Genomic DNA, 23838 nt, shown 5'->3' with positions numbered 1-23838 from the left:
TTTGTTTTTTCCACTCGTAGCAACGGGATGAGCATCTCTGCTCATTCCTCTGGAAGGGGTGTAATGGAAGAATCGATAAGGTAGAAAGTGCCTGTACTCTGCTGGCTTCCGAGCAAAGTATCGCACATGCTTGCAACGGAGGTTGTCCCTTATCGTTAACGTTCCGTTACTTCATTGTCTTCTCCTATAAAAAAGTAAATCGAGTGGCACGTAACCCCAGCGAGTACATGGGTCCGAGAATCTTCGGCGAGCAACGAATTGCGGACACATTCTCTCTATTTTTTCATTCTCAAACGTTGTACATCCATGTTTGTCAATAGCTTTGTTACATGTTTTGGATAAGTTAAAATCAATTACAACTCGAATATTATTGTTGTTGTTCGGTGATAATTGTTTTTTCTTGACAACGTAAATCTTGCGTTAACTATCGTGGTATTGAAATATGCGAGAGTTCGTCTTTTGAGTTCATGTACGGCAGCAAAACTTGATTGCGGAATTTGATCTCATAAATTTATCAGTTTACAGCTTGTTAATTAGTGAGAGAAATTTCATTTTTAGAAATATATTCGGTGTGTGTACATGTACATGTGTGCTTATGTATGTGTGTCTCTGCTTCAGCGACAGGACGCTGATGTTCTTGATTCGCTGTCATAAATTTCATTGTTCTTATTTTTATATTGTTCTCATATACAACGATGTGAGCGTATTTACTTATGATTTATCGTTTATGGGGTTACTTTTTAACACTCGAAAGTACGTATATAATAATAATAATAAAGATATAAATAAATGTAAACAAAAAAATTGAGCTTGGACATTCGTGAGATGAGCCATTGAAATTACGCGGAACATTCATTAAATTACACGTTCATTTTCCATTTAAACGGATCATTCTTTTTTTTCTTCGATAATTATAAAAATCGACAATTATATTGCGTAACTGACTCAAAACGGGCAGTAAATTAAATAAATCCGCGAGGGTAATACCTTGTGGCGCTTACTAGGACTAACCTTATTATTTACAGTAATCTTAATTACAGATCCGGCGACATGTACACATACAATAAAAAAGAAGCACTAAATTAACGACACCAAGGACCGATCGATGTATCAAGTTACGTCGATTCTGGGTTTTCGATGCACTTTTTCGCGCGAACATAAACTTAGTTGAACGCAACGATCTCGATTGCTTTTACCGAAGATTCTTGGTTCGTTCTGACAAAGACGTCAATTTTAACGATAACGTTACCCGTGTCCGGGTAACTCGAATACTCGGTCGGTTTTTTAAGTAACGAGTGCTTCGGAAGCCCTGGTCCGAGCTGTTCGCGAGACCTGAGATGCCCTACAGATGATACAAGGAATAACGAGTGAACTCCGCTTTCATACGGAAGCAAGCTGTAAGCTCCATTCCAACGATCAGACGAACAGACGATCGAACTCACGAATCTAATTAAATTCTTTCTATATAATCTGTATCATACGATTTACTAACACGACACTAACCTTACACGGTTCTACTATTATACGAGAACGAATTTCACTATACGATGGTGTAATACAATTTTGTAAATGCTTCTTTCCTTTTTTTAACTGACTCGTGATTTTCGATCGTGCATGCGCGACAGAGAGGTCGACGCGTTGGAGCGTATCGGAGGCAAATTTGGGATGAAGCGCGATAATGTCCCTCATTTATTCGTTCTTTAGCTCCTTCTTCGGTCTGTCCTTATTATATGCTTGCCGGTAAAAGTCGGAGAAGAGGACGAAGAAGATCGTTGAATGAAGCAAAAGAAGCGCCGCCACCAGCTTAGGATAGCCGCAATCGAAGACCAAAGCTTGAGCGCTGTGCACGAACACTAAGAAGAATTGTACCTGCAAACGAAGTGATGAATTGAATTGTTACATTATTTCGTGTTAAGGGTGAGTCGAATTATTTATATTTTCTCTCAAACTATGTTTCGAAGTAGTAAAATTGTAGCGGTGTGCTATCGAATCGTTTTAAATTTCTTATGTTAACCGACTTAAAATTTGGCGAAATCGTAGTAGCTTAGAAACGCTCATGCCTTTCTCCTTGGGAAAGACGAGGAGTGTTGCAACCCGAATTGTACCACGACGATACATGAGCTACGCGCCATCGTTGAATTAATGGAATATATGTTATATACGGCAGTGCCAATGACGCAAGAATAATCGGCTATACCTTGCACAGATTGCGCGACCGCATGATCGGACAAAATTCTACCGAACAATGTGGTGCAACGGTACCATTCGCGATAGATTGACCCGTGAAAAATAGAATATTATTGCACAGCTGTGAGATGTGTAATTTCATGCTCACGAAACAAAATCACTACCATAAGAAACAAACTACATATTATATCGAAGTGGTAGTTATCGGTGCCTTTGTTAAGTAAAAGAGTCTGAGTCACCTATCCATTGAATCTCTATAAGAATATCATGATGAAAATAATGACTCTGGATATAAATGTTATTATTTTACCTATTTGTAAAATGTAATGAATTTTGAAAGGCTATCATGGACAAATTTCATTTCATCGCAGTGTCTTTGCTACGATACCTAAAAGTATGACTGCCCCTAAGGGTTAAAGTAAGAATCGCATTTCATTTGTATCTCGAACGTTCGATCGCCTCGCATCTCAAAATCACTAAGCGTCGCCTTTCGTTCAAATCGTTCCGCATAGAGGAATGAGTAAACGGCGTTCGTAATGCCACGTAGTTGGAAATGACGAACGGTTGCGGAACATCCTCATGGAGAATATTATCGCGAATGTAAACGAGGGAGAGAAGCGCGTGTCATGCGAGAAAGAACAACGCGATTTGTCTTTTGAACGATTTGCGCCAGCTGCGCACGGGAAATCAATGGTGTTGCGAGATAAAAGCGAGGTAGGAGAGCATATACATAGGTGAGGTTTCGTAGGCATGCAGCCGATTCCTGGTAGCGTGGCGGTTGTTTCATGGTGATGGTGGCACGGTGCTATACGGCATATCGGAATGCCAAATTATTGCGCCACCGTGACGTAGTCGACCGAATCCGGCCAAAGTAAGTCAGCCTGCAATTGCTCAACGTTGTACTTTTCACTTTCCCTCACCCCTACCGCGTGTTTACGTGAAATTTTGTTCACTGGTATGGGCGAGTAGTCAATGATGGCCCAGAATTCATCAAAGTCTCCGATGTCATCGACGTCGATCTTGTGCCATATACGACTTCTCTTTCCTCCGCTTCTTTGCTTCCGATATCGATTTTCAAAAAGATTCTCTCTTGATTATAATTTGAGATCTGCTAAGAGGCTCGCAGCGTTGACTTTCTTCCTGACACGAGGCTCTCAGTTTAATCAACACGTTGTTGCGGTATAGACAGTAACGAGTATCATTATAGTAGGCACTAATGACTATTTAATGGCTTCTATTGCAAAATTTTATTCGAGTACGCTCGAGCAAAAGTTCAAGTTGTTGTTGAAATTAAAAGGCTGAATAAATTGAGTAACATTACGATACGGCTTGGAAAACGTAAACTGCGCGAGAAGGTAACGAGTATATTTGAGAATTTGAAGTTCTTTCTAACCCTTTGAAAATGCAACAAAATGATGAAGAATTCAGAATGAACGATTCTGATATCTGATGTAAAAATATCTACTTTCAACTTTCTATAAGAAATAATAGTTTCTTCAGTCTCTTCTTTTACACTGTGAAAGGGTCAAGCGCCTGGAAGTATTGAGACATCTACGATGGTTACTAAAAAATTCAATCCCCGTTACTCTACAGTTTATCCGCAACAGCGTAGTCCGTCTTGCTACTGGTGAACCAGCAATTTATATCGTTGAACATTGCTTTTTCTTTCTTCTGTCTCCAAACTACGTAAATTGCAGCAATGTCTCTCAACATGTTATCTACGTCGTGAAACGTTTGTTTCGAGTGCATTTGCACCCTGCGAGTGGTGCGCACACGTGAACACTGTATATGACTTGTCGCCGCATCGCTCACTTTCATCGATGGAGATTATTATCTAGCCAGGCTGGTTGCGTGCACGTTGTGCAAGAAGAGGGTATCGCGAATCCTGCTCTAAAAAGTATTTGTGTCGGTGCCTGTTTATTGCGCGATTCGAACGTGGTTACGTGCCCACATATTCTTGGAACAACGCGCTACCGAGATCACTTTTCAATGATTAAAACTTACTATCTTTTCAAACATCTTGATATTTTCTTTTGTTTTCTTTATTAGCCAATCGATTAAAAATTTCATGATCTTTTCAAATTTCTTTTCTTTTGTGTTTGCATTTGTGGTTTTACACATACTTACCTTTATCTTTCGCTAAGATAAAATGAACTCATAGTTAAAATGACACGAAGTGTAGGAAATTGCCAAGCGTCAGGGGCATATCCGTGTACAAAATGTCGCGATTCGTTGAGACGCATAACTAAAAGCCATTCACTTTAACGTAATAATGTTCTATTATCTGTATCAGTAGCGTTACAAGAAAGCATTATCTGTATCTTGAATTGTCGCGTAATAATTTCCTGGTTCGTTTCAACACGCTTTCGATCGTTGTTTCTGTAGAAGCTTGCACGCGATCAGAGGTTTTGAGTCTTTCGCTACATTCCTTGATTATCGGTGTTCAAATATCCTGTTTCTTTGTGCTTCGTACGTAATCTTCTGAGAATCGCACTAAAATTATACCACTTGTTTCCTTCTTCAAGTTCACGAATGATTCTTGAAGTTGATGAAAAAAAATTTATTTTCTCTTAGATAATGCGCATTGTTTCGAGGAATGATATTGTACCAGTTGCTGAGTGTCTCATAATGCTTCGTATAAAAGCAATCATGCGCATTGCTTGCATTTGTAATGGATCACCATCGTTATGTCGTATTATTTATTATCGATGCTAAGTAAAAGAAATTGATGTAAAGAAATAGTGAAATGCGAGAATGATTTATCTGTTACTCTCTATATCCAGAAACGGGAATACTGATAACTTTTAGCCATATATTAAAACAAAAAAATTAATGTATGTAATACATACGAAAACATACGCGATCATCCTTTCGTGATTTGGCCAAGCAGATACGAAGTAGATACACATTTATGAACATTATGCTTTGACTTTTTAAATTAATACACCTACCAACTGCACGGTAGTGAGGTGCTTCTTCCACCATAAATATTTGTGGTATTCCGGTCCCATTGCAGACACCATATAGTACATGTACATTATTACGTGTACCGCGTTATTTATAAGGTTTCCCAAAGTACCGTGTCCTCCAGCAATGAATTTCACACAGATCCATGTCTCCAAAGGTGTTAAAGAGTGATGGTACAGGTGTAAGAACGTCACTTGACTGTCTTTCTTTCGCAGAACGAAAAATATCTGAAAGTTCATAAGATAAATTTAAAAAATTGTGGTATTAATATTATTGCGGAACTACCGATAAAATAGTTTTGATAGTTGTCGTTTTCTATAAGCAGATAAAGAAGCAAAAAGTATTCTTCTCTCACTGCTATAAACAAACATTTGTTTTACTTTCATTAGGGTAATTCGTATAATGATAGTTTCCTCCGAAAGTTCTCGAGTTTGGTTTATATAGCGGCCGCGGTTTCATCAAAACCAATACTATAGATTACTATTACTATCGTTTATTATTCGCTACTCTTCTGGATGTTTTTTTCTGAATATTTCTCCTTCATTTTCCCTGTTACTTGCGAACATGAGTGATATTTCGTGCGATTTCCTCGAGTCACAATTGTTTCCTTTTTAAAAACTTCGTATTTCAACAAGATTAACAAGAAATCTGACAACTACTTGTCACACTCGATGATTCCGCGTGATATAATACCACATATTTTTAAACCATCAGAAATCTCAAATTTTTCGTGGGGCAACAGGCAAACGCACGAATCAATGAATAACTACTATGAGACGTAGGCAAATTACTTCACCGGAATAGTTGATATTGTTAATTCGGCCGGATCTTATCTATTCGCGTAATTCGCATTCCTGCGTGCACCGTAGGTTAGGTTACTTTTTCCTGAGGATTTTGTTCCGCAAGAAAAGGCTTAGTGACTTAAGGCGCGATGATATTATCGCGAACAGTGATTTCACTTGCGACATGGCTCTTTTCGAAGACGATCGTTGAGCATTGAACAATCGTGTCGATAAATAAACCAAAAACATCATCGCGTGTTGTAATGAAAGATCTATGGTGCAGCAGCTTCTGTTTCCGCCTCAGTGATCGATTTTTACGATGGATTGAGAAATTCGCAAATAATTTAGTCTAACACCGGAAATTTTTTAATCGATGCTATGAGATTTCATAACTTCACAAATTGAAAGATTTATAGCAATAAGAAGACAGCTCCAGTAATTCAATTATATTTATCGCAAGAGAAAGAAAAAAGTATAGGTTTTATATTCAAAAGCGCAAAAGTTTATTACCAAGAATATTGGTTGATTATAAATTTATAGTGCGTTAGAAAAAGTGATTTAATTTTGATTGTCCCTTTTCAGATTTCTGTAAGTTTACTTAAATTACTGGAAAATGGAATTGTCTTCTTGCTGCAGCAGTTCTCCTAATTGTGTTTCACGCGGCCTCGTACATACCGTGTCAGCGAATTCTGTGAATTTGCTGATGAAATACCACCAACATAGGTTCGCCATTCGCAGCGCGGACGGATTGTGGGAGTAGTCCACTGGTTGACACTTGTAACTGTAGTCTAACAACCAACCAGACATCAGGTGCTATGAAACAAAAGTTCATGGTCAAGGTACATTCTCAATTGTGTCTTACGCTTGTGGAGGTAATTATGTGATCGAAACAAAAACGCTTAGCAAACTCATTAGTATTTATGGTACGTAACATATTTATAGATGGAAAAAATATATCAGTAACCTAAGAATATTCTTGTTCTTTGTCTTACTTTCAATGACTCGGATATCAAGGAAATGTTGTTATTCGAGGTTTTTCAGTATAAGTCTCTTGGAATATTTGCTCTTCTATGATCTTGGAATTTCGGTGATATCGAAGTTTTAAGAGTAGATTCAACCTGTTTGCGATGAATTTTACTTTTAACAATGAACCTAATATTATAATAACAACACAGGCTATAATACGTTCGAAGTTGAAAAAATGTAGATTAATCATAATTTTTTAAATATTACAATGACACGTAGTTCTATTTATATTGAGATCTTATGTCCTAATAGAATTTCAGTGGTATCAGGAAAATTATTGCAATCCGACAATCTTGCTAACAAATTATTTTGCTACGCATTGTACTATTATAATAGTTTCGTAAGAATTAACTGGTTGACGGTTAAAAGTAAGGCCGATGCAGGAGGGAAAATAGAACATAAACATTGCATCATCGATTATATTCCCGTTTACGGGATGACCTTTTGCGGGTGAAAAAGGAGATAATTGAAAGTTGATTGTTAGTTCATATAGTTGAACTAGCGGCGAATGCTAGTCTCTCTACCAAGGACGCGTTGATTTCCTAATTATAATGAAGCTATTTAAGAAATTACCGCCTAGAGTGTAATAGGATAATGTTCAGTTCTCTTCTAGTTCTGCATTTGCTGATTATAACATATAAGTTCTAAGTAGAGTCGAGAACGCAATTTTTTGCCTTAACGAAATATTTCGAAACGTTCAGCCGTATGTTATTCAAATAGAAGCCTTCACCGTCGATAAACAAAGCCACGAGCTTCTTATTTCCTTTCGAAATAGCCGGATTCTTTTTCCCTCGTGATGCGTTTCTAGTTCAAACCGGAAACAAGTAATTCGAATGAAATTCGGCCAGTTCTTACACACCGTTCGAACCGAATTGAACGCAATCCCTGGTGAAGAAAGAGATCGCCAAACGTTATTTGGCTACGGATTTACAGGATCGCAATCGCGATGCTCGACTTTCTTGATAGCCGATAATTCCTTGCTTTTTCACACCGGGTAAATAATCTGGCGTACAGATAACTTTCTAAGGTGATACTGGACAGCTTTTACAAGGTTGTTCTCATTTAGAAAGATATCTTTTAGTTTCTTACGATAAATTATGGTGTACCATCTTAGACTCGAGAGGTTAAGAAATCTATACGATTTTTTACTCATGGAAAAGTTTGCTCGTGTGAAACTACTTCCGTTTCGATGTATTGAGCAGTTAAGATCTGTTAGGCAGATCACGCTAAAGATTCTGGCATAAGAATACATTGATAGATTGAATAATTAGGAAGATTTTATTTCTTCGGTCTCTTGCCGACTATGGAATGAGGCAGTAACTGCAAGTAGTTATTTTCTTTGTACTTTCGAGCAGATGTGAACATCTTGTGTCTGGATTAAGTAGAAATTTGCGATATTTTGTGCAAGAATCAGTGGTAAACACAAACAAGAAAAGTATTAACTGCATATACGTAAATATCATTATTTAAATCGATTACGACCCTTGAATTTTTATATATCAACTCTCACTTTCCTCGTAGCAAACAAGAGAAATTTGTAATATTTCAAGAAAATGTTTAGCATAGAAAATACCAACGACAAATTTTTCATATGTTGGCCAAACTCGAGGCATTTCTAAATGTTAAAAAATAACCGAAAGGATGCAGCACGATTAAAGTGTTAATAGCTGAAGTTATAAAAGCTTATGTCTGTCAACCACAAATTCTGTAATGACTATTGACTTTCTCCATATTTGGATAGATTTTACTTAGGTATTCGACAAGACTGTCGAGGATTTATTAATTATTCAAACAAAGCTGTTTGGATGCACGAATTGCGAACGCGCGGTTTGTGGAAAGTCGAAAACAGGATGCTTCGCCTTTAACGAACCGCGAGCTCGAGTGTACAAATCGATTGGGCAACCGGTTGGAAGGCTCGCCAATCGTGCTCGCGTGTATGTAGCTTCTCTTTATTACTTTTTTTTTTGCAACGGTATGTTTCGCGAGCCGGTGCATTCTCACCCCCTGTTTGCTATTAGCGCGGTTCACAACGGAAAAGATCGGTCGTCGCGGTAAGCGGCCGCTGTGCTCTCTTTCAAAATCGCACAAAATTTCGAATGGCTTCGTTGGAGCAACTAAAATAGAAACTTTGCAGTTTCAGCTTGAGGACTCGATGTCGCAACGCGACTTCTTCTTTCCGTACACCTTTCGAGAAGGCATTCCGCATCGTGGCCGGCTGCCTCTTTGCAACCGCCGTTTTCTATTACTCACAGCTGTACGTTCTGTAAATAAATCTCGTTATGTTTTCCTTCGATCGGTCAGGATGAAGATTCGTTTCCTGCGGAAATTTGTATCTCGTGCAAACGCGAGGCAATTGGAGTAGACGATTATACATATCCATCACATCACGATTAAAATGAGAAACCGAAGAAAGCTGAAGTTTTATCCTACCATTGTGCCGTCTATGATTTTCTTCGTTCAGTTTGAAACATTTGTTCATTATTTCGTAACAGTCTGTATAATATAATTTTACTTGAAAGTAGAACATGGCGAACTTCAAATATTTTGATATATTTTGAAAAAAAGAAAATGAAAATCTGCTAGGTAGGATATTTTACCTGAGGAGGACAGAAGTTCGTTATTATAAACAATAAAATTGAACAATCCAAGAAAACAGAAGCAAAAAGGTGCCAATAGGCTTGATAGATAATTATATTATCCGTATGATACTGTAGTAAATAAATTGCGGATTTGTAAGCATTTAAATTTGTTTAAAATAAAATAAATTTAAAGCTGAAGAAATGCATACATTTAAAATATCTAAAATAGAATATTAATTCGAAACAGATCTCCGTTTAGTTTTGATTTTTTCAATAGTGGTCATAAAAAGAATGAATTAGCATAAATATTTACATTTTCATGATATGGATCGACTTTGAAAATGAAAATTACTATAAAATGCGAACATACACAAGAAATGGTAAGAATATTAAAGTGACGTAGAAAACGATCTTTTAATTATTACGAGTAGAGAAAATCGAATTGAATTTTAATTGACGACTATCTAGGTAAAGGAAAACGCATTGAAAAAGGAATGTATGACGTAATAATTTCCTGTATCTAATCGTGCCTGCACCCAAACTATTGATCAATAACAGGCACTTTCGAGCGAGAAAATCTGCGTTACAAATACGCGTGTTGCGATAGAGTGAAAAGCGTTTCGAGACGGTCGATTAACTACTCGTTAGGAAGTTCGGTTAGCACAAACGTGAGAACGGCTTACAATGAATCTTATTATTAGAGCGTTCGAATGGTCAACTATTTTTTGTTATTACCTAGTGAATGGCCGACGAACGTCAAGTCGTTGGTCGATTGAAACAGGTGCCGGTACAAAACGGTTACATAAATTGGAATGTCGCGTTTCGCAAACGTCTCCGGTCGAATCTCGCCAAGAACGGAGCAAAGTCCGCGGGAGCAAAGAAATTAGTGATTCAAGGTGATCGAATGGGCCAACGAACGATCTAACTTATTCTCCGAAGGCCTTCGAAACGACAGGAAAAAGAAAATGTCGATTATTTGTGCTTAAGTGGATTGGATCCATCCATGGATTTTTACGTCGTTGTTCCAAAGTTCGGTCGAATTTGGCACTTTGGTGAAAAGTTGTTCTGCCTGTCCATCGTGACGATTCAGCATGGTTGTCCTTGGGGAGGCGGGTTCGTTATATCGATTAAAACAGAAATCTTGGACGAGACATTCGAAAATTATTATTTACGCGGTTCTTTTTTATTATAAACGAGAAGGGGAGAAATTATATGTTCTTCAACGCAATTCATGTTTACGACCTCGATAAAATTACAAGATCGTTAGCCTGTGAGATATTAATCGAAAGATGACCCGTAAACGGTTGACGTCAAGCACCTACCATATTCACCATGGTTCAGTGAATACAACTCGATAAACTTAGCCTATTCAATGGAAACAAATACTTCAAGTAGTTAGCTACTGTTCACCAGTTATTTATATCGAAGTTAGTATCACGAAAGAAGTCGCCTAAATTGCAGAAATACTCATATAGGTCTGATGGATGAACAAAACTCTTGGCGTGTTTTTACTGTTACACTTCAAACTAACGCGAGATCTAACGAAATCTCCGTAGTTGACATTTTTGTCAGCGCGACCCACTTGCGTTCGCGATGCTCCTCGGAGAGAGGCGTTTCGAAATCTGGCAGCCATGAACTTTGAAACCCGGCGAGGCGATGCATCGATCTCTCGCAAACCTTTGGGTCAGCGCATCCTCGTCAATATCTTAATCGTCGAAGGTATTTGGAGAAAGCTCGCGGCATTTCGAAATGTGTTTGAAACCTTCGGGGTAAGGGAAAAGTTTCGTCTTATGAGAGGTTGTTAGCCGCGCGCCTTCTCGCATCAAACGCTATTAGAGATGCTCGTAATTGTTCTAGATTCCGATTAGTTTGAACCAGATCGCATGTGTGAACATTGCGTGCCTCAACAAGGAGTAGATTCCATTGAATCTCGAAGAGGAGAGAACCGGCGAGCTACTTTCGTACATAAACGCTGATTCGTTTTCCTGGTTCTCTAACCAAAGGTTCAGTCTTTACGATCGAAGGCTGTCTGGATCTCGAGTCGCTTACCTCGTACAGCATGCCTAACGAGAAGACTACTTGAAACGCGTTGTACGCTACCAAAGTTCCTCTGAGTTTGAACGGTTTCTTGTTGGCCATCACCCGTGGACCGAATATCGTCACTCCGTATAAATAAAGAAGGACGATTAAAAATGTTGGTATCGGCGAATCCATTAACGGCCAGTCGCTGACTCGAGGATCCGAGACCGTGGTAAGGATTTCTGTGTATTGGTCAAGGGCCATTCTGACCAGGCCCTGGGCGCCCACGAACGTCCGATTCGTGTCCGTCATCTCGATTCTCGGTTCCGGCTCCCGCTCCACGACCAACTCTGCTGCCGCCGACGCCATTTCTGAAAATCACACGAGTTTTACATTAATAAATTAATAAAATTAATAATTTAATAAAATAATAAAGTTAGAATGCGACGTGTCGAGAATAGGTCATCGAGATGTTATCGAAAATTTTTTTGCATCTATTATATTCGTTCTTTCTTATTTTTTTCCTCGTATCCTTTAATATCTTTGTGTCCTTTATGCACCTTACACAATTTTTTATACGCTAATGAGGTTTATTCTTGTATATCACGTAAGTAATATTAATAATAATGATGAAATTAGCGACGGTTTTAATGTATAAGCATTATGATAGTTCTTTTTTATAAAGTCGAGTCTTGATAGAGTTTAACTATTTCGATAATATCGCGTCTTGACCGAAACACTAAGACATTTCTTCAAAATGATCGAAGTTAATAAAATAAGTCGTCGTTATGGTTCTTTTCACCCGATGGCACAGTACTAAGAAGTCGATAGCGTCTCTGGAACGTTCATCAACGATACACGATGCCACATCAAAAAAGATGAGGCGAACGTATGGAATCGAACTTCCATAATTTATGATTTTCCTCGCCCTACCTAAGATCAAGTCAAAGAGATCCGCGAGGTACTCGTGGTTCTTTGCTCGTTCACAGAGAAAGAAGTCGATCGACGATCGAGTGATATTGAATGTCGAAAGTTAAACGCGACTAGTCAAAAAGTTCGTCGAATGCGTTATTCTCGAAGATCTTGGTTTCACCGTCTATCTGGAATTGCATTTTACCGATCTACGTTGATCAAAATTATGCTGGGCGATTCTTTTTCTTCAGCGTTGCGCCTGCTTTTTCAATAGCAGTAATAAATCAGAGGATGCAACGCGATTACGAGTTTCAATTGCGATGTTGCATACACACAACACGACACAGTTTGACGACTAGGTCGACTCTTATCCTGATTCATCCGTGATCATCGCGTTTCTTTGCCCCCTCATCGTTCGGTTTTCTCCTTGAGTGTCATGCAGTTTCGATTCTTTGATTATCGTTCTTGTTTTCTCCGATTTCTATTCCAGCAGTTACATTTACCATTTATTTCCGTCGATACGATCAGATTCTCGATTAAAGATGACGCGTTACAAACAGTCATTCAATTAAATTTCAATTTCTTGAAGGTTGTTGTTTCTTTGCAGTTGTTGTTCATAGAAGTTAGAATAAGTAAACTTATTAGATGCGGTTAGAATATTAGTCACCCTTTGCGTATTTCTTTGGTTGCGTTTCATAAGACGGATTGAGCAAGTATTGCAAATTCGTAGGCACACGCAGAAATGCTCGATTTTTAGTTGACGTAATATATGTAGTCGGCAACTCGTTTTCGCGCGGCTCTCTGATTCGCAAAAAATGTTATTAGGTTGACCTCCTGTTCCCCTTTCCCTCACGAAATACACTAATTCTGCGTTATTTGTATTCGATACAGCACCAGATTTGGCCCTAATTGCTAAGAATATACACGTATACTCTACACTCTGAGCTTGATCGAACATCTTTATTTATTGATTAATGCCTCTACTTTTTGTTTGTGTAGGTGTATCTTTGAATTTATTGCTGAATGTTCAAAACTCATGTTTGGTCAATAAATTAAAAATCTTAGGAATATAAGGAATCAAATGTTTTTGGAACAAATAGAAAATCTTGGTAATGTAAAACATGAACGTAAACGTTTTATACAAAAATTAGTATCTCGTAAGAAAATCGGTAAAATGTCATCTACAGGTGATGAAAGTTTGCGAAACGATATTAATAGAAAGATAATGACACGTATTTCACCACAGAAGGAATGATCAAAGTTAACTGTATATCGCGCGACATCTTTCAACTCTCGCTCTCCAAGATTCGTCCGTGGTCACCTGTTCTCCAGCATAAGGCGAATATTCTCGTCGGCTGTTTCTTTCTCGGAAATTTAATGTCGTTAGTTATTCGGTCTTTCTTGTCAGACACGCTGATAGTTTAAAACATTTTGTGGGACACAGCTAATTCGAGTTCCACTTTCGAAATATGAAAGCCTGAAACTACTTAAAAATTCTTAAGTAATGAACATGTTTCGATTCTCATTATTCGTGTATGAAACATATTAGTTACAATCTGAATAACGAGGAATGTCTCAAGAAAAGTTTCTTCGGCGCTTATTTCCTTTCCCCCATGAATAATGTATTTTTCATCGAAACACAAAGGGCAATGGTTGTATCGATCGACTTCTCATTCTTCCTTCTCGTCGGATTACAATTCGGATCGTTTCCTTCCCGGCTGAATCAGGTAGCTAAATCTATCGGCCGATAGATCGCTGTGAAATAATGCACCGTGTATGAAAGCGCAATCTTGAATCTCGTTAGACACGCCGAGCCGGTCGCATAACTAGACTAGAACTTACCAGTCGCGCCACAACTGAGCCCGTGTATGTCGAATGTTCTAAGACCAACACTGACCGATATCATAGAATTCTATGTAACGAAACCGCAATTTCGAGCCATAAAAGTGGAGTAACGGTCATACGTAATTGCACTGGGAAGGTTGCTCAATGCCATTGCATCGTCTTTTCCCCAATCTTGGTGTATTTACTCATAAAGTTTGTTTTGTCACTATAGTTAGACTGGAGTTTTCCAAACTCCATTTATTTGAACTCCATTCATTGGAACGAGTTTTTGCTCGGTTAACTGAACTCCTGTAAATTGAATCTATTTATCTGAATATAAAATCCTATGAACAAAAAGTCACTAATAACTAAAAGAATTATTGAGCCTCTGTCGTATACACTTCATTTACAGAAGAACTCCATTTATCTAAACTCCATTCACCGGAATGAAATTTGACTTAGTGTTCGGTTAAATGACCACCCATTGATTGAATTCATCTTTTTGGCCGGGAACTCCTGTTATATGGACGAAAAATAATAAATAGTTGTGAAAATCGGTGAACTTTTATTATATGAATTGTATTTCTTTCAACAAATTCAAGTAAATATAAGAAAAAACTTTGTTATAGTAGCACTTGACAATTTTTTAGATGATGAAAGAAAGGAAAAGAAAGAAAGGAAGACAATGAAAGAAAAATAGCAAGAAACGCGTAGACCTTGCGCAGAGCAAAAATAACATTTAAATTTCTTCCTGCTTTGATCATTTTTCGAACGATCTCGCGAAGTGGCTACCCTTGTCGGCTATTCGATAATTTTAACGTAACGAAACAGTCTAAGAGATCGTTTTTTATTTATTTATTTTCGATCTATGGACATCGGCACGAGTAGAGTGAATTGATTAGTCTGGTTTCACAACGACAGGCAGAGCAACGGTACTTGTTGCAGAGAAAGTCTCGAAGATCGCGTGAGCCTGTAAAATACAAAAAGATAGAAGCTCGATGGTCCACTACGGCCAGAAGAAGAACCAACAAGAGAAAAGGAGAAAGGTAGCTGACTATTTGAATGGAAGGAGGGAATTCGAACGTGGCAGACTAACAACGATACCGGCAATACGATGACGTCGATGACGAGAACAACAGCTGCAGGAACGGTGCCGTTTAACACTCCCTTGCTTAGAGTTTAGTGGGTAAGTGGGTCGACTGTCCGGTTACGTGCCGATCAACTTCCGATTCGTCTCCTCGATCTTCGTCTGTCACGATCTAGGTATAGCCGTTGCTATTGCTGTTAATGCGTAGCTCGCGGCTTTTCCCTTTTGCCTTTTTTCTTTTTCTTCCCCTTTCCTACTTTCTTCCTCTTTTCCTTTCAGTTTCTCTGTTTTTTCATTTCGTTGCGTATTTCCTCCTTTCCTAATTAGTGGGTGGGTAATAGAATCGTGCCATTTCGTAAATAAGAAGCTCGTAAAATGGAATATTTTTAAAATTATTAGACGAAATCGACGTTTTGAGTAAATTATATTGGAAGATTTTTTAGATTTAATTTTTTAATATTAGTTACAAAATAAATAAAAATTTCATCGTTAAACTATCTGAGTAAAAAATACACTTGACACCTGTACGTTTGTCATAGATCTCCTCGACTGCTAATCGGTCATATCGATTGATTTAATCAAGAGGAGGAAAGCTATAAAGTATAGGAAGTATGTTTTGGTTCAGATTTTCTGACATGTCCCGTTCTCCTTTTCTAGGTCATTCTGTTCTTTCGAATTTGTGGCGACCTCGTTGGCGGATACTATACGTTCTATAATTATTATTTATGCTTCTTTCGTTCACTTTTCAATTTCTCTCGTGCATATACGTCTTGTTATCTTTTTATTTAAAGTCTTCCTTTTTTTATTTAAAGGAAGAAGCCACTTAGGGTTTTCCTTACTTCAAGAACCGGTATTAGAAGACGCTTTACTTTCCTCGCCTTCTTTCTTCGTACGTTTCTTTCACCTTCTGCTTCCTCACCATTCTTCCTTCGTTTATTCTCATAAAGCTCCTAAGAAACTAATCTTGACATTTTAGCTTTTAATCATTGAATCTACGAAACGGCTCAATTTTCTTCCATTTGTAACTATCGCGGATGCAATTTCTTCAGTTTTGCCACTTTCTATGTACAGACGGAACATTATGAACAATTATCGGTATCTGTGTTAGTTCGCTTTTTACGCAGTGCAGAATCGGCCAACGAGTTTTTAAGTACGTATGCGCCGCGTTCCGGCTTCATTCAATTTCTCTTTCGTTTTTTCGACGACCTTAAGCTCGTGATCTCGTCGTTCGTGCATACTCACCAGCTTGTGAGACGAAGTCGCTGTATATTTATTAACTCCGCGAACAGTTTTTCATGAAGTTTCTATCCAGCAACTTTCCGCGAGTTATTTACGAAATTCTCCGTTCTTCTAATTCATTTTTCTTCCTCGTTATGGCGACCATCCCGAAACGTAGCTTGGTTTCTTTGTCTTTAGTAGAAAATTCTCACTTCCTTATCCTTCCTCATGGAAATTCGAAATTTTTAAACTTTCGTCCATTTCTGATTGAAGAATCTAATTTCTACTCCAGGTTCGAGATAAGATACAAAATATGCTCTGAAATTGTTTCGAATAATGATAGAGCATCGTTTATGCGACTATAATTTTTGAAACGTATAAATGCCAAAGCGCGAAGAGATGGCCTCGCCTTATATATTTCAATTCTTCTTGGAAATTAGTTTACTTCTCTCCAGAATGTCAAGATTAAATAATATCTTTAATCGAATATCCAGTCCAAGGGCACGTGCTGCTCCAAAGCAATCAACCGTAAGCTTAGATGACGGAGAACCAATAGAGAAACTTAATGGTACTCATCCTGAATGATTCTCACATGTAGTGTGTCATGATGGATGACACCAATTCTGCTCTTCTCACTTTCATCTCACACAGCCTTCTTTTGGACAAAACGGTACTAATTTTACAGTGACCTCGATCATCGTAGAATCTTCGAATCGTTAACACATTTTCTGTCTCTCATTTGTACGAATCGTTACGAAGAAAAACGTAGTATATACATCGATGAAAGTTATTAATTTTCTTTTATCTCGACCCTCGGTTGATCGTAATATCGGTTCAAAAAATCTGTTCTTCGAACCATCTGTACGAGTACTTCCTTCTTTGTTCGTGAATACCATTCACCGGAGTTTCCTCCGTATTTCGGAATTCTTGCATTAAGAATAACGACTAAATAAATCGGGGAAGGTCACATAAGCTTGCCTTGGAATAGAAATCGAATTGGAGGAAAAAGTGTGGAAGAGATTTTATTGAAGATGGAGGTTAATGTGGTTATAGTGCAACGATCGGGATAATTATTCAAATAAGTTTCTTTCTTAGGGAGTTTTCAATGACTCGACCTTAAAAAGTATGAGTGTAATTCTCAATTCTAGTGTCACGAATACATTGCATATCCATATCATTAATTGTCTTCCTTTATCTTTCATTCTGTACAACTGAACCTTTTAGAAATCGAGGTAGCAATTCTAAAAGATAATCAATTCAAACCTCAATTCAAATAATAGTTCTCAGTTCTCAAGAAACAGACTATTTACTTCTACAAGTTCGTTTTTCACGAAGAAATGGCATAACTGTTAGTAAATCCCAATGTAGAAAACTCCAATTTACTTCAATTTAATAACTCCGAAAATAGAAAGTAGAAAATAGAAAATAGAAAATAGAAAATAGAAAATAGAAAATAGAAAAATTTATGTTTTAACTCATTTTTCATTTCGTTAGTTTCTAACTAACATCATTTTTCTTTACTATTCAATTTATGGATTTGGTTAGAATGGCTCAATTATTCACGCGATAAATGTAAGTACATATATCTTCCCAATGGTGGCATCTCTTTACAAAGTCGTTCGATTGGTTGTGCAATTGTAGCGAAATGATTTTGCATGACACGTACAATACAATATGTACATCTTTTTATTGTAATTTCCTTGCCGTGGCTCTCAAACTAGGCTATATTCGAACAGCGAAGAACGTAATCTGATAGAAAATGTTCCTTTTTGCATACGTTTTTCGTTGTCTTGAACCTTTTATGATACAGTGATTGGTATAGTATACATTTGTCGTAAACACAGTAAAGACGTTTTTCTCATAGTTTCGCGTTTTTACGAGGGTATTTAATTACACAGGACAAGAAATTTCCGACTCGTTGTCCTCGTCATTGATCGTAAATATTTGAAGATCGACGGTGCGCTGGTTTTCGCTATACTTCCTCTTGTTTCGTTTTTATTCGACGTGAAAGCCCCTTTCTTGGTTAAGGACCTTGGATTATTTGACGTTCGTGATTCATAGACTTCCTGCAGTTGCAATTCTCTTTTGAATATTTGACAATTTATAGAATTCAATGAGACAGGCGAGATAATTTATTCTCGAATGAAACATGATTGTGAAAAGATCTGTAGACTTTCGAGAATTTTAGATTTTCAACAGATTTTAGATTTAGACTTTTCCATAATGTCGAACTTTTTGTCTCTTCCAATGAATACAATTAATGTATTACAGCTGTCCCTTCGTAGCTGCAATCTTATCAACTGTTCAAATTATTTATCTAGAGCAGGTCATATACACCGAGTAAGTCGAGCACTAAACGTTACAATTTCGTGAAGAACAATTAGTAATAATTAATATAAAAACTGAAATCATTAGTTCATAAACATTTATATGTCTCAGATTTCTTCATGAAATAAAATAAAAAACAGACGAAGAGTTCTGTCTAATTTTTAAAGTTTCCAAGAAATGTGGTATACGTGCTTGATCAAATTCTTTAGGCAAGCAATAAGACCTACTCAAAAATGGTCCAGCAACCTTGTACCGAATATTTATGTCGAGTTTCGTTCAGTCGGTTACATCATGCGGCACGTTTTACGTGTTCGGACATTCTCCTGATCCTGATGATTACTCGACGCGACACATGAGGTAGTTGACCATGCACACCAAAAAGAAAATAACTTTTTTGTACAGTTCGCGATAGTTCTGTGTGAAACTTTTCGTGAAATCACGATTAGAATTTCGGTTCTTTCTATTGCAACGAGGTCTATCATTATGTCGTTCGGAATAACTGGAGCAGCTAGTATACACGTAGGTAATAAACGTTACAGCTTCGTGCAAAACAATTATTAACAATTAATGTAAAACTTAAAAAGTCGTGTGAGTACTAAATCATAAGTTCACATACTCGTATAATCAGATTGCTTCGTGAAATGCGACGATGAGATATAAATGTTCCTTATTTGCATTACAGTAAATTATTATCATACAGGCTATATGAGTTACTCACAGGCCAAAGTGGCCAACTCCATTTTTTGAAATTTGTTATATTCCAATGTCAGAGCATTTGATCGATGCTTATTTTCATGCTATAATTTCATCGATTTTCTCTATTTTTTGTTTCGTAGAATTAACCAATTTGGTAAATAAGCAGCTCACATATCGGAGTTACGGAGTAAATAAATTACTCCCAGTTTTATATGTCGCCTATTTGTGAAATGAAGCTGTTAGAGATTAAAGACTCTTGATTAAAACGATCTGTCCTTTCAAGGATGTGTTCAAGGATGTCCTTTCAAGATGTGGTGTAATTGAATTTGGAAGAACGAGATCGTTCCTGGATATTCTAACGAAATCGAAACAGTTGCTGGTATACGTGTACCTTACAAATAACAAAGAAGAACCAAATAGAATTTGAAACATGAATTCTACCATCAAGTATGAGGCTGCTTCGAAGGAAAGCAGGCTCTTGTTTTAATAAACCATTAATTTGACTCGCGTCAGGGACGCCTATTCACGTTTTGCACGCATAAGTTATGCACGCGCAGAACTAACTAAAGGCTTCGAAGCAATTAATAGCGTTGCAACCAGTTTAGTTCACAATTACTTGGAATATATTTCGCGAAGAGTTTCACATTCGACGAGAAGAATTAGCAACGCTTGCAAATCTCGTTTCACTGGCTGTTCAGAGGAGTTTGTATGCAGAAAATGGTTGAAAAATACCGACAAGTGAGAGAAATTTTGTGTGTTTGATTATTATAGAATTCTTAGAATTCTACGGATTTTGTTCCGATTTCGAGGTAAACGCTAAAACGATTTGTAGGAATGTAATATCATTAGAGAAAATGGATCAGATACACTGTCGGCCATATATATATTAGAACACCTACTCGTATTTAATTCAAATTAAATGCTTCCCACTGTTTTTGTTTTCTAGTTATGTTATTATAAATCAATTATTTCATTTATATCATATCGCACATGTATTGCAAAGACGCCACAAGTCAAAATAATTCGATCCTCTGTTAGAAGAACATTAAAAGCAAGGGAAGGGTTTCAAGGATTAAGGATGGAAAATTACAAAAATGATATTTGATCATTGTTTCTTAGATTCTGTTTTTATGGCAATATTATACGTTCAGTATAAATAACATTTTTGTAAGTCCTCCAATAGGTCCTCGCTGTTTCTGAGAAACTTATTTAAGTCACGTTTCTTCTGAGATAGATGTGTAGCACGTGACTTATAACATAAAATACTAAATAGGTACAGAAGTAGGTGCTCTAAAATACTTATGGCCAGCAATATGCATAGAGAATATCCCCTTTGAGATATTTAATCGATGTTTTCTTAGTCGTTGGTAAGAAGAAACTTTTTCTAACGTTAGAAAACAATCTTACTACCTTGACGACATTTAAGTGGCTGTGTAACGCATTGTTTTTAAGCTAGTTTCTCTCTAGCTATCACCTCCCAAGGCTATCACCTATGGCAGTGATAAGGTTGCCATCTCAAATAAGGCGGAAACTTGTTTCCGAGAATAAGATCCTCGAAGGGGGTCAGACGTTCTTTCCCTCCCACATTCCTTTCGAATCGACTAACGCAAGGATGTGAACCTTGCTCAAGTGTGCAATGTGGCACACTTTTGCGCCGCACGGGAAGCGCGTATCTTTTTTTATTATAATCTCATTCACCTGTAATTTTCGAAGGCGATGGAATCAATTGTGAATCGCGAGAAAGCCAAATGATCATGACGAGCCTTTTTGGCTGCTTCTATCTCTCCAAGTTTGACTTGCAACATATCACCACTCTGTGCGTTCAGACAGATTCTTTCCTCTGATTCATATGTTTCGTTTTTTCGCACGGAATTTTGTTCACGAATTGCACATTGCAATAATTCATGGACTTGTTTGCGTCGTACCAGCTACCACTAATGTATGTGTTTTGTATTTTCTGTCGCAGTTAATTTCGTTTTCGTCAACGCTTTCGCTAAGTAAGACGAATTTTTTGTGGTTATTTTCGTTTTTTTGAACATGTTCAGTATTGACAATGACAATTAGCGTTTTTATCTGACAGTTGTCTGTATTGGCAAAGAGTAAAACAACGAAATAGTTCTCCTGTATATGAGATTCGCAGAAGATTTTCATTTTTCTATTTGTGGATAGTCAGTAAAATCATGAGAAACAGGTTTCGTTGAACGATCACGTTGTTCGACTATATGATCGATCGATTGATCGATGATTTCGTGATCGATCATCATAAATTTTAATAAGAAGTGAACTACGGAAATTCATTGTTTAAATAATGCTTAATCTAAGCGGAAATTAATTGCTTACTGTGTAAACATTTTATGCTTATCATTCAAGCCGAACGTTTCCAGAGAGTTACAGAATGAAGTTTACACTTTCGAGGATAGTCACTGGTAAAATTTTTGTTGTGCAACGTCGTGAAATCGAGAAAGTCGCTTGTTTTTAAAGAAAAATTAGTTGATGGTACGAAATTCGACGGCCGTGCGTTCTATAGGGAAACTTCTAGCTGTGTCTGATCATTTAGGAGCGTATTCTACTTACGAAAGTGGAAAGCAACGCTTTGTAACGATATGATAGCGCGTTAGCTGTTTCTTATAACTTATTTATTTACTTCTATTGAATACTTTATTAAATACCTATCATTCTCATTTATCTGTATTATTTTCTAAAATTTCTAACAAATTTGACCCAAAATACGATTGAGTACTGTGACAAACTCTTTGCAAAAATATTACTCTACCGTAGATAACCAGAATGTAATCTCAATTTATATTTTGAGAGCAATACAATTTTGTCAAAAATGTCGATTTTTACGTATACACTTCTACAACAAAGCTAACTGAAATGGTTACACGGTAATTTTTTATTGGCATTCAATGTATTCCTCGATAGTGTTTCGAATGTACTTCGATTAATTGACACACAAGTGTACACAAACCGATTACACTCGTTTTGTTAGATCCCATTAAGGTGAAGATCGTACGTGATGTGCATAATGCTCGCTGGACCGTACTTGCGATTGTCTCGCTTTTGCCCGTGATGCTTCTGCGCGAGAAAATTCATCTTCCACCCGTTTCCGAATTTTACATTTTCGTACGCCAACAGGCAGGTAATTAAGGTTCGAAGCTGTTCGAAAAATGTAATGTACGAACTGCCTTCGAAATCTTGTCAAACTGCTTCTTCTGCCTTTGTTCCATTCCTGTAAACGCGAGATCGGCTCGATTGCAGGTACGCGGCGCCAGTTGGTGTCACCTTTTAGTTCCTTTCGAGTGGTGTGACAAATGTAGATCGAGATCGAGCGTTACTCTCTATTGATGGCATAATAGAAATTCATTCCAACACATTGCTACATCACTTATCACACTACTCTCATAATTTAATACGCATCAAGAGAACAAAGAGATCGACTTACCTGTTCACCGACGAGAGCGACGCCGCGTTTGCAAATTAAATTGTAGCCACCTCGCTTCACTCGAGACTCCACTTTTGCGTATCGACCTCGATATCGAGCAATTTCTAACTCTTCTTACGAGACGCAGAGTCTCTTGAAAAGCAGATCGACGTACCAACTTGCACCTAGCCGATCGATTCGAACAATAAAGCCCTTGTCCCTCAAGTAGCTTATCGATTATCCTCGTCTGGCTTCGATTCAAAAGAATCGGGGATGTAGCCCAAACTTGGCACTTTGTTCACTAGCAGCCTATTCTTCGCTGTTCACAAGCTTCCTACCATTTGAATGTCACACGTTAGTCACATGCCCGGCGATCTTCCGGGTTGCTAACACTTGCTCACAGTTCGCGTTTTTTGTGCGTTTTGCGTGTTTTTGCGCGGGTACACGCGTTCTCGCAACGACACACGCGTGTGACTGTGTATAAGATTTTTGTGGTTTTGTGTGTGTGTGTGTGTGTGTACGCGCGTGCTCGTGTGTATATATGTGTGTGTGTTGTGATACGAGTGTGTCGGTGTGCGAGCGTGTGCACACATTCGCGCGCAGACACATAGACAGAAATGTGGGTCCAACGGTCGATGCTGCTTGAATAGTCCGCGGCGGAGCGAACTAGCGGTTTAAGTATTGGTTAAGCAAGTGGGGTTCGGTCGAGAGGAGGTTAGGGTGGGGGTGTGTGGGCCTTAGGTGATCGTCTGAAAATTCCGTGCCACGGGGAATCAAGGTCTCTTTTGG

The 23838-nt window shown here is 37.8% G+C and overlaps 2 protein-coding genes across 3 annotated transcripts in view; one reads left to right on the top strand and one right to left on the bottom strand.

The window, feature by feature from the left end:
- Positions 1-911: 911 nt before the first annotated feature.
- LOC138184631 (very long chain fatty acid elongase AAEL008004) lies at positions 912-23691 on the bottom strand. Its single transcript, XM_069122741.1, has 5 exons — positions 23071-23691; positions 11591-11931; positions 6612-6749; positions 5139-5381; positions 912-1869 (listed from the first exon to the last, which is right to left on the bottom strand). The coding sequence occupies exons 2-5, from the start codon at positions 11927-11929 to the stop codon at positions 1690-1692; spliced, it is 900 nt and encodes a 299-aa protein (XP_068978842.1). The 5' UTR covers positions 11930-11931; positions 23071-23691; the 3' UTR covers positions 912-1689.
- Positions 1780-23838, top strand: part of sit (stuck in traffic) — a 52624-nt gene continuing 30565 nt past the window's right edge. Inside the window, exon 1 of one of the 2 annotated variants that reach the window (XM_069122739.1) lies at positions 1780-1917. The gene's annotated coding sequence lies outside the window, so the exon portion shown is untranslated. The remainder of the gene's footprint in view (positions 1918-23838) is intronic. The other variant, XM_069122738.1, reaches the window with a different exon arrangement.

This window comes from Bombus flavifrons, chromosome 11, assembly GCF_040668555.2.
Source record: "Bombus flavifrons isolate JBK064 chromosome 11, iyBomFlav1_principal, whole genome shotgun sequence".
Lineage (NCBI taxonomy): Eukaryota > Metazoa > Arthropoda > Insecta > Hymenoptera > Apidae > Bombus > Bombus flavifrons.
This window is presented reverse-complemented; position numbering and strand designations above follow the sequence as displayed.

Coding starts and splice junctions, on each gene's coding strand:
- LOC138184631 (XM_069122741.1), bottom strand. CDS start 11,929: ATGGCGTCGGCGGCAGCAGAGTTGGTCGTGGAGCGGGAGCCGGAACCG. Junction 6,750..11,590: donor CGTTAGGCATGCTGTACGAG/GTAAGCGACTCG, acceptor TTTGTTTCATAG/CACCTGATGTCTGGTTGGTT. Junction 1,870..5,138: donor ACCTCACTACCGTGCAGTTG/GTAGGTGTATTA, acceptor CTTCGTTTGCAG/GTACAATTCTTCTTAGTGTT.